This window comes from Xenopus tropicalis, chromosome 8 (genome assembly GCF_000004195.4).
Source record: "Xenopus tropicalis strain Nigerian chromosome 8, UCB_Xtro_10.0, whole genome shotgun sequence".
Lineage (NCBI taxonomy): Eukaryota > Metazoa > Chordata > Amphibia > Anura > Pipidae > Xenopus > Xenopus tropicalis.
This window is the reverse complement of record NC_030684.2, coordinates 142,089,029-142,106,375: the sequence shown is the minus strand read 5'-3', so window position 1 is coordinate 142,106,375 and position 17,347 is coordinate 142,089,029. Positions and strand designations below refer to the sequence as shown.

Sequence of the window (17,347 nt, the reverse complement as noted above, 5' to 3'; positions counted from 1 at the left end):
ATTTATGAGGTTCCAGTCGGGGGTCCCAGCAGGTGAAACTGGATCAGGTGATTAATCACAAACCATTAAAGCCATTTCTTTGCCTTTCCATATGCGCAAGTTCATCAAGTTGAATTGAATTGTTCCACAATGGGACCTGCGCAGAACTATAACACCCTACAAACAGTGCAGCCCTAGGGGGCGCTACAGTCAGCGCCGTGGGGGAGTTTAGCAAATCACAGTTACTAAATAATCAGCTCCCGGTGCTTTTTATCTGTTGGTACAATGTTTATCATGAAACTGCCCTGTGGGCTTTATACAGGGACTGCTACTAAACTACAACTCCCAGCATGCTCTGGGCCGCTGACCGCTAAGAAAGGGCTTTCTAGGAGATTATCAGAAGTGGTTTATCAGGTTCTGTTGAATACACAGTGCCTTATACACATCTTTATCTGCCTGATTTCATCTTCGCCACCCCCACCCCGGTCCTACAGGGCATTATGTTAACCCCTCGGTAGCTGGGGCGAGGGCTGGACGTGCGGGGGCTTTATTCCTACCATGATTCTGCTTCTGGGGCCCCGGCTAATGGGCACCAGTAACATCTTTCGGATCTTTTCTCTCCACCACTTTCTAATTTATTGTTTTGTGAGTATTTGCCAACTGCACTGGGAGTCGGTCCCAGGTACCTACTACTCCTTCGGGAACCAACTCCCTCTATCTCTCTACCTTAAACTCTCCACTGTCCCAATGTCTCTCTCCTCCTTCTGATTGGCCGTTTTATTACTGGATTTCTATTTACAGGTTACAGTTTAAGTTTCCCTTTAAAAAAAAAAAAAGAGGAAGGGAAAAAAAACAAAAAGCTTGGCCACTCCCCCTCCTCCTCCTCCTGCTCCCCCTCCTCCTCCTCTCCCTCCTCCTCCTCCCCCTCCTCCTCCTCCTCCCCCTCAGGATAAATCCAGGAAGAGAGCAGGGAGAGGGCGCTGGGCTGAGATGGCAGCTGAGAGAGCTCCGAGCCGGAGAAAGCAGTGCATATTCCGAAAGGCTTTCCAGAGATTCCCATTTGGGAAATGCGAGAGGAAATCCAGGTCGAACAGCAGTTACGGTAAGTGGTACCCGCTGGCACCGGCGCCCGGGGAATGCCCTGTACCCTATGGGCTGCAATCTTCCTGCGCTAAAGGGCCATGGAACGTGGGGGCGAGAGAGGAAAAAATATAATAAAAGCAAAAATCCAAAATATTACGCTGCTTAAAGAGTAGTCGATAGAGGGAACTGCCTCCCGTCAGAGACGTTAATCATAACAAACACTGCTTCGGGTGGCGACAATGTGGGCTGGATCCGCGGCACGGCTGCCCATAGATACCATAGAGTCACAGCCAGTGTGTCGCAGCCTGATGTGGGCTGAAACGGCAATATCAACTGGCTTAGATTGTAAGCTCTTGTTGCCACCTTCTGCCCGGATTTTAACATTCTGAAAACTAGGCAGAAATCCGAATTGCGTCTGGCGGATGATTGGCAGTTGGTGGGATGATGTCAGCGCTGCACGGCGATAAAGGTGGCAACCCCTACCCCCGTATCCCTCTGTGTATAACGTGTAGCAGGTATTTACGTGTTTCCCCTTTATAAATGTCAACTTCCTTGTCAGCGGCAACCGGCGATTGTATCTGTGCCACAAAACTGTGCCGGGGGCAAAGGATTCCCCCAAGGGAAAATCACAACAATCCATAACAATCATAACTGACATCTATAGCGCTAAGGTGTTAGTTACACTACAACTGTACTCACTATAACAAATACAGTGCCAATTCCATGTATAATACCCCAGAACCCACAGCGGGATAAATACAGTGCCAATTCCATGTATAATACCCCAGAACCCACAGCGGGATAAATACAGTGCCAATTCCATGTATAATACCCCAGAACCCACAGCAGGATAAATACAGCGCCAATTCCATGTATAATACCCCAGAACCCACAGCAGGATAAATACAGTGCCAATTCCATGTATAATACCCCAGAACCCACAGCAGGATAAATACAGTGCCAATTCCATGTATAATACCCCAGAACCCACAGCAGATAAATACAGTGCCAATTCCATGTATAATACCCCAGAACCCACAGCAGGATAAATACAGTGCCAATTCCATGTATAATACCCCAGAACCCACAGCAGGATAAATACAGTGCCAATTCCATGTATAATACCCCAGAACCACAGCAGGATAAATACAGTGCCAATTCCATGTATAATACCCCAGAACCCACAGCGGGATAAATACAGTGCCAATTCCATGTATAATACCCCAGAACCCACAGCGGGATAAATACAGTGCCAATTCCATGTATAATACCCCAGAACCCACAGTGGGATAAATACAGTGCCAATTCCATGTATAATACCCCAGAACCACAGCGGGATAAATACAGTGCCAATTCCATGTATAATACCCCAGAACCCACAGCGGGATAAATACAGCGCCAATTCCATGTATAATACCCCAGAACCCACAGCAGATAAATACAGTGCCAATTCCATGTATAATACCCCAGAACCCACAGCGGGATAAATACAGTGCCAATTCCATGTATAATACCCCAGAACCCACAGCAGATAAATACAGTGCCAATTCCATGTATAATACCCCAGAACCCACAGCAGGATAAATACAGTGCCAATTCCATGTATAATACCCCAGAACCCACAGCAGGATAAATACAGTGCCAATTCCATGTATAATACCCCAGAACCCACAGCGGGATAAATACAGTGCCAATTCCATGTATAATACCCCAGAACACACAGCGGGATAAATACAGTGCCAATTCCATGTATAATACCCCAGAACCCACAGTGGGATAAATACAGTGCCAATTCCATGTATAATACCCCAGAACCCACAGCGGGATAAATACAGTGCCAATTCCATGTATAATACCCCAGAACCCACAGCTGGATAAATATAGTGCCAATTCCATGTATAATACCCCAGAACACACAGCGGGATAAATATAGTGCCAATTCCATGTATAATACCCCAGAACCCACAGCGGGATAAATACAGTGCCAATTCCATGTATAATACCCAGAACCCACAGCTGGATAAATATAGTGCCAATTCCATGTATAATACCCCAGAACCCACAGCGGGATAAATACAGTGCCAATTCCATGTATAATACCCCAGAACCCACAGCGGGATAAATATAGTGCCAATTCCATGTATAATACCCCAGAACCCACAGCGGGATAAATATAGTGCCAATTCCATGTATAATACCCCAGAACCCACAGCGGGATAAATACAGTGCCAATTCCATGTATAATACCCCAGAACCCACAGCAGGATAAATACAGTGCCAATTCCATGTATAATACCCTAGAACCCACAGCAGATAAATACAGTGCCAATTCCATGTATAATACCCCAGAACCCACAGCGGGATAAATACAGTGCCAATTCCATGTATAATACCCCAGAACCCACAGCGGGATAAATACAGTGCCAGTTCCATGTATAATACCCCAGAACCCACAGCAGGATAAATACAGTGCCAATTCCATGTATAATACCCCAGAACCCACAGCAGGATAAATACAGTGCCAATTCCATGTATAATACCCCAGAACCCACAGCAGGATAAATACAGTGCCAATTCCATGTATAATACCCCAGAACCCACAGCAGATAAATACAGTGCCAATTCCATGTATAATACCCCAGAACCCACAGCAGGATAAATACAGTGCCAATTCCATGTATAATACCCCAGAACCCACAGCAGGATAAATACAGTGCCAATTCCATGTATATTACCCCAGAATCCACAGCGGGATAAATACAGTGCCAATTCCATGTATAGTACCCCAGAACCTACAGCGGAATAAATACAGTGCCAATTCCATGTATAATACCCCAGAACCCACAGCGGGATAAATACAGTGCCAATTCCATGTATAATACCCCAGAACCCACAGCGGGATAAATACAGTGCCAATTCCATGTATAATACCCAGAACCCACAGCGGGATAAATACAGTGCCAATTCCATGTATAATACCCCAGAACCCACAGCAGGATAAATACAGTGCCAATTCCATGTATAATACCCCAGAACCCACAGCAGGATAAATACAGTGCCAATTCCATGTATAATACCCCAGAACCCACAGCAGGATAAATACAGTGCCAATTCCATGTATAATACCCCAGAACCCACAGCAGATAAATACAGTGCCAATTCCATGTATAATACCCCAGAACCCACAGCGGGATAAATACAGTGCCAATTCCATGTATAATACCCCAGAACCCACAGCAGGATAAATACAGTGCCAATTCCATGTATAATACCCCAGAACCCACAGCAGGATAAATACAGTGCCAATTCCATGTATAATACCCCAGAACCCACAGCAGGATAAATACAGTGCCAATTCAAATGTATAATACCCCAGAACCCACAGCAGGATCAATACAGTGCCAATTCCATGTATAATACCCCAGAACCCACAGCGGGATAAATACAGTGCCAATTCCATGTATAATACCCCAGAACCCACAGCAGATAAATACAGTGCCAATTCCATGTATAATACCCCAGAACCCACAGCGGGATACATACAGCGCCAATTCCATGTATAATACCCCAGAACCCACAGCGGGATAAATACAGTGCCAATTCCATATATAATACCCCAGAACCCACAGTGGGATAAATACAGTGCCAATTCCATATATAATACCCCAGAACCCACAGCGGGATAAATACAGTGCCAATTCCATGTATAATACCCCAGAACCCACAGCGGGATAAATACAGTGCCAATTCCATATATAATACCCCAGAACCCACAGTGGGATAAATACAGTGCCAATTCCATATATAATACCCCAGAACCCACAGCGGGATAAATACAGTGCCAATTCCATGTATAATACCCCAGAACCCACAGCGGGATAAATACAGTGCCAATTCCATATATAATACCCCAGAACCCACAGTGGGATAAATACAGTGCCAATTCCATATATAATACCCCAGAACCCACAGCGGGATAAATACAGTGCCAATTCCATGTATAATACCCCAGAACCCACAGCGGGATAAATACAGTGCCAATTCCATGTATAATACCCCAGAACCCACAGCAGATAAATACAGTGCCAATTCCATGTATATTACCCCAGAACCCACAGCAGGATAAATACAGTGCCAATTCCATGTATAATACTCCAGAACCCACAGCAGATAAATACAGTGCCAATTCCATGTATATTACCCCAGAACCCACAGCAGGATAAATACAGTGCCAATTCCATGTATAATACCCCAGAACCCACAGCAGGATAAATACAGTGCCAATTCCATGTATAATACCCCAGAACCCACAGCGGGATAAATATAGTGCCAATTCCATGTATAATACCCCAGAACCCACAGTGGGATAAATACAGTGCCAATTCCATATATAATACCCCAGAACCCACAGCAGATAAATACAGTGCCAATTCCATGTATAATACCCCAGAACCCACAGCAGATAAATACAGTGCCAATTCCATGCATAATAACCCAGAACCCACAGCAGATAAATACAGTGCCAATTCCATGTATATTACCCCAGAACCCACAGCAGATAAATACAGTGCCAATTCCATGTATATTACCCCAGAACCCACAGTGGGATAAATACAGTGCCAATTCCATATATAATACCCCAGAACCCACAGCGGGATAAATACAGTGCCAATTCCATATATAATACCCCAGAACCCACAGCAGGATAAATACAGTGCCAATCCATGTATAATACCCCAGAACCCACAGCGGGATAAATACAGTGCCAATTCCATGTATAATACCCCAGAACCCACAGCAGATAAATACAGTGCCAATTCCACGTATAATACCCCAGAACTCACAGCGGGATAAATACAGTGCCAATTCCATGTATAATACCCAGAACCCACAGCAGGATAAATACAGTGCCAATTCCATTTATAATAACCCAGAACCCACAGCAGATAAATACAGTGCCAATTCCATGTATAATACCCCAGAACCCACAGCAGATAAATACAGTGCCAATTCCATGTATAATACCCCAGAACCCACAGCAGATAAATACAGTGCCAATTCCATTTATAATAACCCAGAACCCACAGCAGATAAATACAGTGCCAATTCCATGTATAATACCCCAGAACCCACAGCAGATAAATACAGTGCCAATTCCATGTATAATACCCCAGAACCCACAGCAGATAAATACAGTGCCAATTCCATGTATAATACCCCAGAACCCACAGCAGGATAAATACAGTGCCAATTCCATGTATAATACCCCAGAACCCACAGCAGGATAAATACAGTGCCAATTCCATGTATAATACCCCAGAACCCACAGCGGGATAAATACAGTGCCAATTCCATGTATAATACCCAGAACCCACAGCAGGATAAATACAGTGCCAATTCCATGTATAATACCCCAGAACCCACAGCGGGATAAATACAGTGCCAATTCCATGTATAATACCCCAGAACCCACAGCGGGATAAATACAGTGCCAATTCCATGTATAATACCCCAGAACCCACAGCGGGATAAATACAGCGCCAATTCCATTTATAATACCCCAGAACCCACAGCGGGATAAATACAGTGCCAATTCCATGTATAATACCCCAGAACCCACAGCAGATAAATACAGTGCCAATTCCATGTATAATACCCCAGAACCCACAGCAGGATAAATACAGTGCCAATTCCATGTATAATACCCCAGAACCCACAGCGGGATAAATACAGTGCCAATTCCATGTATAATACCCCAGAACCCACAGCAGGATAAATACAGTGCCAATTCCATGTATAATACCCCAGAACCCACAGCGGGATAAATACAGTGCCAATTCCATGTATAATACCCCAGAACCCACAGCGGGATAAATACAGTGCCAATTCCATGTATAATACCCCAGAACCCACAGCGGGATAAATACAGCGCCAATTCCATTTATAATACCCCAGAACCCACAGCGGGATAAATACAGTGCCAATTCCATGTATAATACCCCAGAACCCACAGCGGGATAAATACAGTGCCAATTCCATGTATAATACCCCAGAACCCACAGCAGATAAATACAGTGCCAATTCCATGTATAATACCCCAGAACCCACAGCGGGATAAATACAGCGCCAATTCCATTTATAATACCCCAGAACCCACAGCGGGATAAATACAGTGCCAATTCCATGTATAATACCCCAGAACCCACAGCAGGATAAATACAGTGCCAATTCCATGTATAATGCCCCAGAACCCACAGCAGGATAAATACAGTGCCAATTCCATGTATAATACCCCAGAACCCACAGTAGAAAAATCCAAGTTCATGAGTGATGACTTAAGGACACATAGATAAAATTAGGCCCAAGTCAAGCTTCTGTCACCAAAAATGAGTATCTGGCCTGGTACATGATGATCTGGTTGGGGGGGGGGTACCACCATGAGGAAGGAGGCCTCAGTATTTTGACATAGGGGTAAGTTCCAGTAAGTGACTACCCAAGGTATGTGACTAACTTCCCCTTTACATTCTATATTCCCATGTATTGCCTTGTAATCAAAAGCAGTTCCTCAGTTCCTTACACCCACGGACCATCATACTCGTCACTGGGGGGGGGAGAATTTCACTTCTTCATATTGCCCAGCAGAAGGGGCCGGGGGGGGTGTTTGGGTAAAGAAATATCCCCAATTTTGCCAACCTAAAGGGCAATTTCTTCTTTCTATAGAGAAGCAAGGATGCAGCGCCCCCTCCTGTGCCGGTGACCAGCACCCCATGTCGGGGCAATAGGTTGATGCTGCAGACTGTACTGATTTCTGTGAGGCTATGCACAATGCATCTACATTTACTGCTAGTTACCCTTTAAATGGGAGAGAGAGGCAGCCCTAACGTCATGCATCTGGCTGTTCAGAAAGGGAAAGAAAGTAGAAAGACTAGTTCTTACATGTGGCTGCTACAGGGCGGGGCCGTATGCTTTAGCCCCCGTAGGAATGTCCATTTCAATACTGAGAGCTATGATTGTCTGTAATAACTATTCCTGCCCATGGGAAAGAGAGCAGCCCAGGAGCAGGAAGTACAGAGAATCAGAGCTCTGTACCTGGGTAAGTACTGGGGGGAGATTGGATTCACTTACCCAGGGGGAGGTTCCTGCCTGACCATGGGAAAGAGAGCAGCCCAGGAGCAGGAAGTACAGAGAATCAGAGCTCTGTACCTGGGTAAGTACTGGGGGGAGATTGGATTGACTTACCCAGGGGGAGGTTCCTGTCTGACCATGGGAAAGAGAGCAGCCCAGGAGCAGGAAGTACAGAGAATCAGAGCTCTGTACCTGGGTAAGTACTGGGGGAGATTGGATTCACTTACCCAGGGGGAGGTTCCTGTCTGACCATGGGAAAGAGAGCAGCCCAGGAGCAGGAAGTACAGAGAATCAGAGCTCTGTACCTGGGTAAGTACTGGGGGAGATTGGATTCACTTACCCAGGGGGGGGTTCCTGCCTGACCATGGGAAAGAGAGCAGCCCAGGAGCAGGAAGTACAGAGAATCAGAGCTCTGTACCTGGGTAAGTACTGGGGGGAGATTGGATTCACTTACCCAGGGGGGGGTTCCTGCCTGACCATGGGAAAGAGAGCAGCCCAGGAGCAGGAAGTACAGAGAATCAGAGCTCTGTACCTGGGTAAGTACTGGGGGAGATTGGATTCACTTACCCAGGGGGGGTTCCTGCCTGACCATGGGAAAGAGAGCAGCCCAGGAGCAGGAAGTACAGAGAATCAGAGCTCTGTACCTGGGTAAGTACTGGGGGGAGATTGGATTCACTTACCCAGGGGGGGGTTCCTGCCTGACCATGGGAAAGAGAGCAGCCCAGGAGCAGGACGTACAGAGAATCAGAGCTCTGTACCTGGGTAAGTACTGGGGGGAGATTGGATTCACTTACCCAGGGGGAGGTTCCTGCCTGACCATGGGAAAGAGAGCAGCCCAGGAGCAGGAAGTACAGAGAATCAGAGCTCTGTACCTGGGTAAGTACTGGGGGGAGATTGGATTCACTTACCCAGGGGGAGGTTCCTGCCTGACCATGGGAAAGAGAGCAGCCCAGGAGCAGGAAGTACAGAGAATCAGAGCTCTGTACCTGGGTAAGTACTGGGGGGAGATTGGATTCACTTACCCAGGGGGAGGTTCCTGCCTGACCATGGGAAAGAGAGCAGTCCAGGAGCAGGAAGTACAGAGAATCAGAGCTCTGTACCTGGGTAAGTACTGGAGGGAGATTGGATTCACTTACCCAGGGGGAGGTTCCTGTCTGACCATGGGAAAGAGAGCAGCCCAGGAGCAGGAAGTACAGAGAACCAGAGCTCTGTACCTGGGTAAGTACTGGGGGGAGATTGGATTCACTTACCCAGGGGGAGGTTCCTGTCTGACCATGGGAAAGAGAGCAGCCCAGGAGCAGGAAGTACAGAGAATCAGAGCTCTGTACCTGGGTAAGTACTGGGGGGAGATTGGATTCACTTACCCAGGGGGAGGTTCCTGCCTGACCATGGGAAAGAGAGCAGCCCAGGAGCAGGAAGTACAGAGAATCAGAGCTCTGTACCTGGGTAAGTACTGGGGGGAGATTGGATTCACTTACCCAGGGGGGGGGTTCCTGCCTGACCATGGGAAAGAGAGCAGCCCAGGAGCAGGAAGTACAAAGAATCAGAGCTCTGTACCTGGGTAAGTACTGGGGGGAGATTGGATTCACTTACCCAGGGGGAGGTTCCTGCCTGACCATGGGAAAGAGAGCAGCCCAGGAGCAGGAAGTACAGAGAATCAGAGCTCTGTACCTGGGTAAGTACTGGGGGGAGATTGGATTCACTTACCCAGGGGGAGGTTCCTGCCTGACCATGGGAAAGAGAGCAGCCCAGGAGCAGGAAGTACAGAGAATCAGAGCTCTGTACCTGGGTAAGTACTGGGGGGAGATTGGATTCACTTACCCAGGGGGAGGTTCCTGCCTGACCATGGGAAAGAGAGCAGTCCAGGAGCAGGAAGTACAGAGAATCAGAGCTCTGTACCTGGGTAAGTACTGGAGGGAGATTGGATTCACTTACCCAGGGGGAGGTTCCTGTCTGACCATGGGAAAGAGAGCAGCCCAGGAGCAGGAAGTACAGAGAACCAGAGCTCTGTACCTGGGTAAGTACTGGGGGGAGATTGGATTCACTTACCCAGGGGGAGGTTCCTGTCTGACCATGGGAAAGAGAGCAGCCCAGGAGCAGGAAGTACAGAGAATCAGAGCTCTGTACCTGGGTAAGTACTGGGGGGAGATTGGATTCACTTACCCAGGGGGAGGTTCCTGTCTGACCATGGGAAAGAGAGCAGCCCAGGAGCAGGAAGTACAGAGAATCAGAGCTCTGTACCTGGGTAAGTACTGGAGGGAGATTGGATTCACTTACCCAGGGGGAGGTTCCTGTCTGACCATGGGAAAGAGAGCAGCCCAGGAGCAGGAAGTACAGAGAATCAGAGCTCTGTACCTGGGTAAGTACTGGGGGAAGATTGGATTCACTTACCCAGGGGGAGGTTCCTGCCTGACCATGGGAAAGAGAGCAGCCCAGGAGCAGGAAGTGCATAGAAAGTGGTGTGTGTAACACCATACATATTAGGAGTGGTCCCTATGCCAGTTTGGGCATTGCCACTTGCAAAACTGGGGTGGTATAATTACTAATTATCACCCTTTCCCTATAATGCAATTGATAATTGGAAGGCAAGTTCGGCCATGTTTCATGCCGGTGGGTTATGTTGCCATAGAGACACGGAGACATGGAGACTGGCATCGGCAGCACATACCCGTTTGGGCCTCCTATGTAGCTGGAAGCCATTGGTTTCCCATGATCAGCACAGGTTGGGGGCCCCAGACGAGATTGGCCCCTGGCCCGACAGTTGAGCCTGTAGCTGTGATATTACTGCCCCCCCCCCCCCACAGTTGTAGCTTTCCACCTGCCTGCAAGGGGTTAAAGGGGGAGGGGTGTGGCCTTCCCAAACAGAACAGGTTGGACCGGTTCTCCCACCTGTGTGTCGGGCTCCCTATTCACACACTATACCTCCCCCCACCCATCTATGCTTGGAAGTTTGACCCCTCTGGTCACCCTTACTATATAGACTTGCTCTGAGCTCGAGACCAGGAACCCATAGCAACCACGCGTCCAACTGCTTTCATTGGCCGGCAGAAGGGTGATCGATTGCTGATTGGTTGCTATGACGTCTCCGCAGTTTAAGCAACAATGATCCAAGCCTTTCAAGGTGTCAGCTCGCCATCTTGGATCTATTGTGTGCCTGGGGCACTGCACGTGCTCAGTGGGCTCTGGGCGAGAAGCTGGTGGTGGTACCCTCTTCTCTGAGAGTCCAAGAGTTGCCCCCCAGCCCAATAGCTGTTCAGCCTCGATGGTTCTGATCGATCGTATAATTATGGCAGAACAGGATCCATTTAATGATCCGTTTGTCTTGCAGATGTCTTCCATGTCAGTCCGTTGCCCCCGACGGGGGAGAAGTGGTCCCCCACAGACACGGGCCTCTCTCCTGCAGCCCACCCCCAGCACTTCTCTCTAGAAGGGATCAACGGCAACTTGAATGGGCCGGTCCTTCCGAAACTGGAACTGGATCAGAACTCCCAGGAAATGAAACATGTGGCCCTAATCGATAACTCCAGGTTTCACTTGGGGCAAATTCCCAGCCCCGGTCCCTCCACCCAACTGCACCTCAACCATCTACACCATCTGCCCACTGACCCCCTCCAGGGATTCCTAACTACCCCGGCTTTGGGCTCTCACTATCCCAATGGGTATCTGTCTCCCAGCAACGATGTCCGGCCCCCGTCTCCCAGTGACTCCAGTATGGGTAAGAGATTGGGTCGGTACCAACGTGTTTATGGGTCAGTCCCCCCTAGGCCCAAACTGTACTAATGGCACCGACGTGTTTATGGGTCAGTCCCCCCTAGGCCCAAACTGTACTAATGGTACCGACGTGTTTATGGGTCAGTCCCCCCTAGGCCCAAACTGTACTAATGGCACCGACGTGTTTATGGGTCAGTCCCCCCTAGGCCCAAACTGTACTAATGGCAGTGATGTGTTTATGGGTCAGTCCCCCCTAGGCCCAAACTGTACTAATGGTACCGACGTGTTTATGGGTCAGTCCCCCCTAGGCCCAAACTGTACTAATGGTACCGACGTGTTTATGGGTCAGTCCCCCCTAGGCCCAAACTGTACTAATGGCAGTGATGTGTTTATGGGTCAGTCCCCCTAGGCCCAAACTGTACTAATGGTACCGACGTGTTTATGGGTCAGTCCCCCCTAGGCCCAAACTGTACTAATGGTACCGACGTGTTTATGGGTCAGTCCCCCTAGGCCCAAACTGTACTAATGGCAGTGATGTGTTTATGGGTCAGTCCCCCCTAGGCCCAAACTGTACTAATGGTACCGACGTGTTTATGGGTCAGTCCCCCCTAGGCCCAAACTGTACTAATGGTACCGACGTGTTTATGGGTCAGTCCCCCCTAGGCCCAAACTGTACTAATGGTACCGACGTGTTATGGTCAGTCCCCCCTAGGCCCAAACTGTACTAATGGTACCGACGTGTTTATGGGTCAGTCCCCCCTAGGCCCAAACTGTACTAATGGTACCGACGTGTTTATGGGTCAGTCCCCCCTAGGCCCAAACTGTACTAATGGTACCCGACGTGTTTATGGGTCAGTCCCCCCTAGGCCCAACTGTACTAATGGTACCGACGTGTTATGGGTCAGTCCCCCTAGGCCCAAACTGTACTAATGGCACCGACGTGTTTATGGGTCAGTCCCCCTAGGCCCAAACTGTACTAATGGCACCGAAGTGTTTATGGGTCAGTCCCCCCTAGGCCCAAACTGTACTAATGGCAGTGACGTGTTTATGGGTCAGTCCCCCTAGGCCCAACTGTACTAATGGCAGTGACGTGTTTATGGGTCAGTCCCCCCTAGGCCCAAACTGTACTAATGGCAGTACGTGTTTATGGGTCAGTCCCCCCTAGGCCCAAAACTGTACTAATGGCAGTGACGTGTTTATGGGTCAGTCCCCCCTAGGCCCAAACTGTACTAATGGCAGTGACGTGTTTATGGGTCAGTCCCCCCTAGGCCCAAACTGTACTAATGGTACCGACGTGTTTATGGGTCAGTCCCCCTAGGCCCAACTGTACTAATGGCAGTGACGTGTTTATGGGTCAGTCCCCCCTAGGCCCAAACTGTACTAATGGTACCGACGTGTTTATGGGTCAGTCCCCCCAGGCCCAAACTGTACTAATGGTACCGACGTGTTTATGGGTCAGTCCCCCCTAGGCCCAAACTGTACTAATGGTACCGACGTGTTTATGGGTCAGTCCCCCTAGGCCAAACTGTACTAATGGTACCGACGTGTTTATGGTCAGTCCCCTAGGCCCTAATGTGGTCAGTCCCCCCTAGGCCCAAACTGTACTAATGGCACCGACGTGTTTATGGGTCAGTCCCCCCTAGGCCCAAACTGTACTAATGGTACCGACGTGTTATGGGTCAGTCCCCCCCTAGGCCCAAACTGTACTAATGTACCGACGTGTTTATGGGTCAGTCCCCCCTAGGCCCAAACTGTACTAATGGTACCGACGTGTTTATGGGTCAGTCCCCCCTAGGCCCAAACTGTACTAATGGTACCGACGTGTTTATGGGTCAGTCCCCCCTAGGCCCAAACTGTACTAATGGCACCGACGTGTTTATGGGTCAGTCCCCCCTAGGCCCAACTGTACTAATGGCACCGACGTGTTTATGGGTCAGTCCCCCCTAGGCCAAACTGTACTAATGGTACCGACGTGTTTATGGGTCAGTCCCCCCTAGGCCCAAACTGTACTAATGGCACCGACGTGTTTATGGGTCAGTCCCCCCTAGGCCCAAACTGTACTAATGGCACCGACGTGTTTATGGGTCAGTCCCCCCTAGGCCCAAACTGTACTAATGGCACCGACGTGTTTATGGGTCAGTCCCCCCTAGGCCCAAACTGTACTAATGGCAGCGACGTGTTTATGGGTCAGTCCCCCTAGGCCCAAACTGTACTAATGGCACCGACGTGTTTATGGGTCAGTCCCCCCCTAGGCCCAAACTGTACTAATGGTACCGACGTGTTTATGGGTCAGTCCCCCCCTAGGCCCAAACTGTACTAATGGCACCGACGTGTTTATGGGTCAGTCCCCCCTAGGCCCAAACTGTACTAATGGCAGTGACGTGTTTATGGGTCAGTCCCCCCTAGGCCCAAACTGTACTAATGGAGTGACGTGTTTATGGGTCAGTCCCCCCTAGGCCCAAACTGTACTAATGGCACCGACGTGTTTATGGGTCAGTCCCCCCTAGGCCAAACTGTACTAATGGCAGCCCGACGTGTTTATGGGTCAGTCCCCCTAGGCCCAAAACTGTACTAATGCACCACACGTGTTTATGGGGGTCAGTTCCCCCCCTAGGCCCAAACTGTACTAATGGCACCGACGTGTTTATGGGTCAGTCCCCCCCTAAAGGCCCAAACTGTACTAATGGCAGTGACGTGTTTATGGTCAGTCCCCCCTAGGCCCAAACTGTACTATGGCACCCGACGTGTTTATGGGTCAGTCCCCCCTAGGCCCAAACTGTACTAATGGCAACCGACGTGTTTATGGGTCGGTCCCCCCTAGGCCCAAACTGTACTAATGGCAGTGACGTGTTTATGGGTCGGTCCCCCCTAGGCCCAAACTGTACTAATGGCAGTGACGTGTTTATGGGTCAGTCCCCCTAGGCCCAAACTGTACTAATGGCACCGACGTGTTTATGGGTCAGTCCCCCTAGGCCCAAACTGTACTAATGGCACCGACGTGTTTATGGGTCAGTCCCCCCTAGGCCCCAAACTGTACTAATGGCACCGACGTTTTATGGTCAGTCCCCCTAGGCCCCAAACTGTACTAATGGCACCGACGTGTTTATGGGTCAGTCCCCCCTAGGCCCAAACTGTACTAATGGCACCGACGTGTTTATGGGTCAGTCCCCCTAGGCCCAAACTGTACTAATGGCAGTGAGTGTTTATGGGTCAGTCCCCCTAGGCCCAAACTGTACTAATGGCACCGACGTGTTTATGGGTCAGTCCCCCCTAGGCCCAAACTGTACTAATGGCACCGAGGTGTTTATGGGTCAGTCCCCCCTAGGCCCAAACTGTACTAATGGCACCGACGTGTTTATGGGTCAGTCCCCCCCTAGGCCCCAAACTGTACTAATGGCACCGACGTGTTTATGGGTCAGTCCCCCTAGGCCCAAACTGTACTAATGGCACCGTGACGTGTTTATGGGTCAGTCCCCCTAGGCCCAAACTGTACTAATGGCACGACGTGTTTATGGGTCAGTCCCCCCTAGGCCCAAACTGTACTAATGGCACCGACGTGTTTATGGGTCAGTCCCCCTAGGCCCAAACTGTACTAATGGCACCGACGTGTTTATGGGTCAGTCCCCCTAGGCCCAAACTGTACTAATGGCACGACGTGTTTATGGGTCAGTCCCCCTAGGCCCAAACTGTACTAATGGCACCGACGTGTTTATGGGTCAGTCCCCCCTAGGCCAAACTGTACTAATGGTACCGACGTGTTTATGGGTCAGTCCCCCTAGGCCCAAACTGTACTAATGGTACCGACGTGTTTATGGGTCAGTCCCCCCTAGGCCCAAACTGTACTAATGGCACCGACGTGTTTATGGGTCAGTCCCCCTAGGCCCAAACTGTACTAATGGCAGTGACGTGTTTATGGGTCAGTCCCCCCTAGGCCCAAACTGTACTAATGGGTACGACGTGTTTATGGGTCAGTCCCCCTAGGCCCAAACTGTACTAATGGCACCGACGTGTTTATGGGTCAGTCCCCCCTAGGCCCAAACTGTACTAATGGTACCGACGTGTTTATGGGGTCAGTCCCCCCTAGGCCCAAACTGTACTAATGGTACCGACGTGTTTATGGGTCAGTCCCCCCTAGGCCCAAACTGTACTAATGGCAGTGACGTGTTTATGGGTCAGTCCCCCCTAGGCCCAAACTGTACTAATGGCACCGACGTGTTTATGGGTCAGTCCCCCCTAGGCCCAAACTGTACTAATGGCACCGACATGTTTATGGGTCAGTCCCCCCTAGGCCCAAACTGTACTAATGGCACCGACGTGTTTATGGGTCAGTCCCCCCTAGGCCCAAACTGTACTAATGGTACCGACGTGTTTATGGGTCAGTCCCCCCTAGGCCCAAACTGTACTAATGGAAGTGCTTTTGTTACAGAAATGGACGTGGAGATCGACCCAGAGACAGGAGAAAGAGCGTTGGACTAGAAAGCGTTGGACTCCTTTCCTACAGGCCTAAGGCTGCTGAATGTAGAATATGGCAGCCAGCCCTGGCTTGGTGGCATTTGCTAGTGGTGGGAAGCTGAGGCCAGAACAATGACGATACTGAAGACCTGGGTCTCACCCAACCATCTTACCTTGGCATTTCAAGCAAATAGTGACCAGAAGGGTTATGGAAAAGCACGGATTTGCCCTGGGTCCCTCAGCAACCAATAAGACGTTGGCTTTTATTATATTAATTGCACTAGACAAGCTAAAGGTAACTGTTACTGGTTATGTTACTGGGCCCAGTTTGGAGTGAAACCCACAATGCCTCCCGGGGACAGTGTAACATGGCGTTTTGGTGGCAGCGGCGGGATCCTCGTACTCCTTGGGGGCAGTTAGGCAATTTCACATTGGCTCCGGGGCAACTTTCTTTTTTTTTTCTGTTCGGTTTGGATTACAAATGGCAGGAATGTTTTTCTGCAGGTTGGATATTTTCCAGATTCATAAAGATTTTTTTTTTTAATTGTCCCCATTTTCTTTCTTTAAACTTTAGATTTGTAAAAAAAAAATAAAAATTTAAGACTAAATTGCCCAATCTGTCAGGAAATATTGGCTCCGGTACCCTGGGCATCTCGGCTCCGGCACTGCGGAAAGTGGTCACTGGCGGGGTAGAAAAACCCACTCAGAAACATCAATTATAATCATTGGAACCACGTTAAAAAAATTCCAGTGCAGGTATTGGACCCCTTATCCGTAAACCCATTATCCAGAAAGCTCCGAATTATGGAAAGGCCATCTCCCATAGACTCCATTATAAGCAAATAATTCTCATTTTTAAAAATGATTTCCTTTTTCTCTGTAATAATAAAACAGATTCTGTACTTGATCCCAACTAAGATATAATTACCCCTTATTGGGGCAGAACAGCCCTATTGGGTTTATTTAATGGTTAAATGATTCCCTTTTCTCTGTAATA

The 17,347-nt window shown here is 49.0% G+C and overlaps 1 protein-coding gene across 1 annotated transcript; it reads left to right on the top strand.

The window, feature by feature from the left end:
* Window positions 1-861: 861 nt before the first annotated feature.
* LOC116406886 (ras-associated and pleckstrin homology domains-containing protein 1-like) lies at window positions 862-16,899 on the top strand (the record flags this gene model as incomplete). Its single annotated transcript, XM_031891898.1, has 3 exons — window positions 862-1,081; window positions 11,516-11,902; window positions 16,325-16,899. Coding segments are annotated over 3 exons (657 nt in total), but the record flags the coding sequence as incomplete, so codon positions are not given.
* Between the last annotated feature and the right edge of the window lie 448 nt (window positions 16,900-17,347).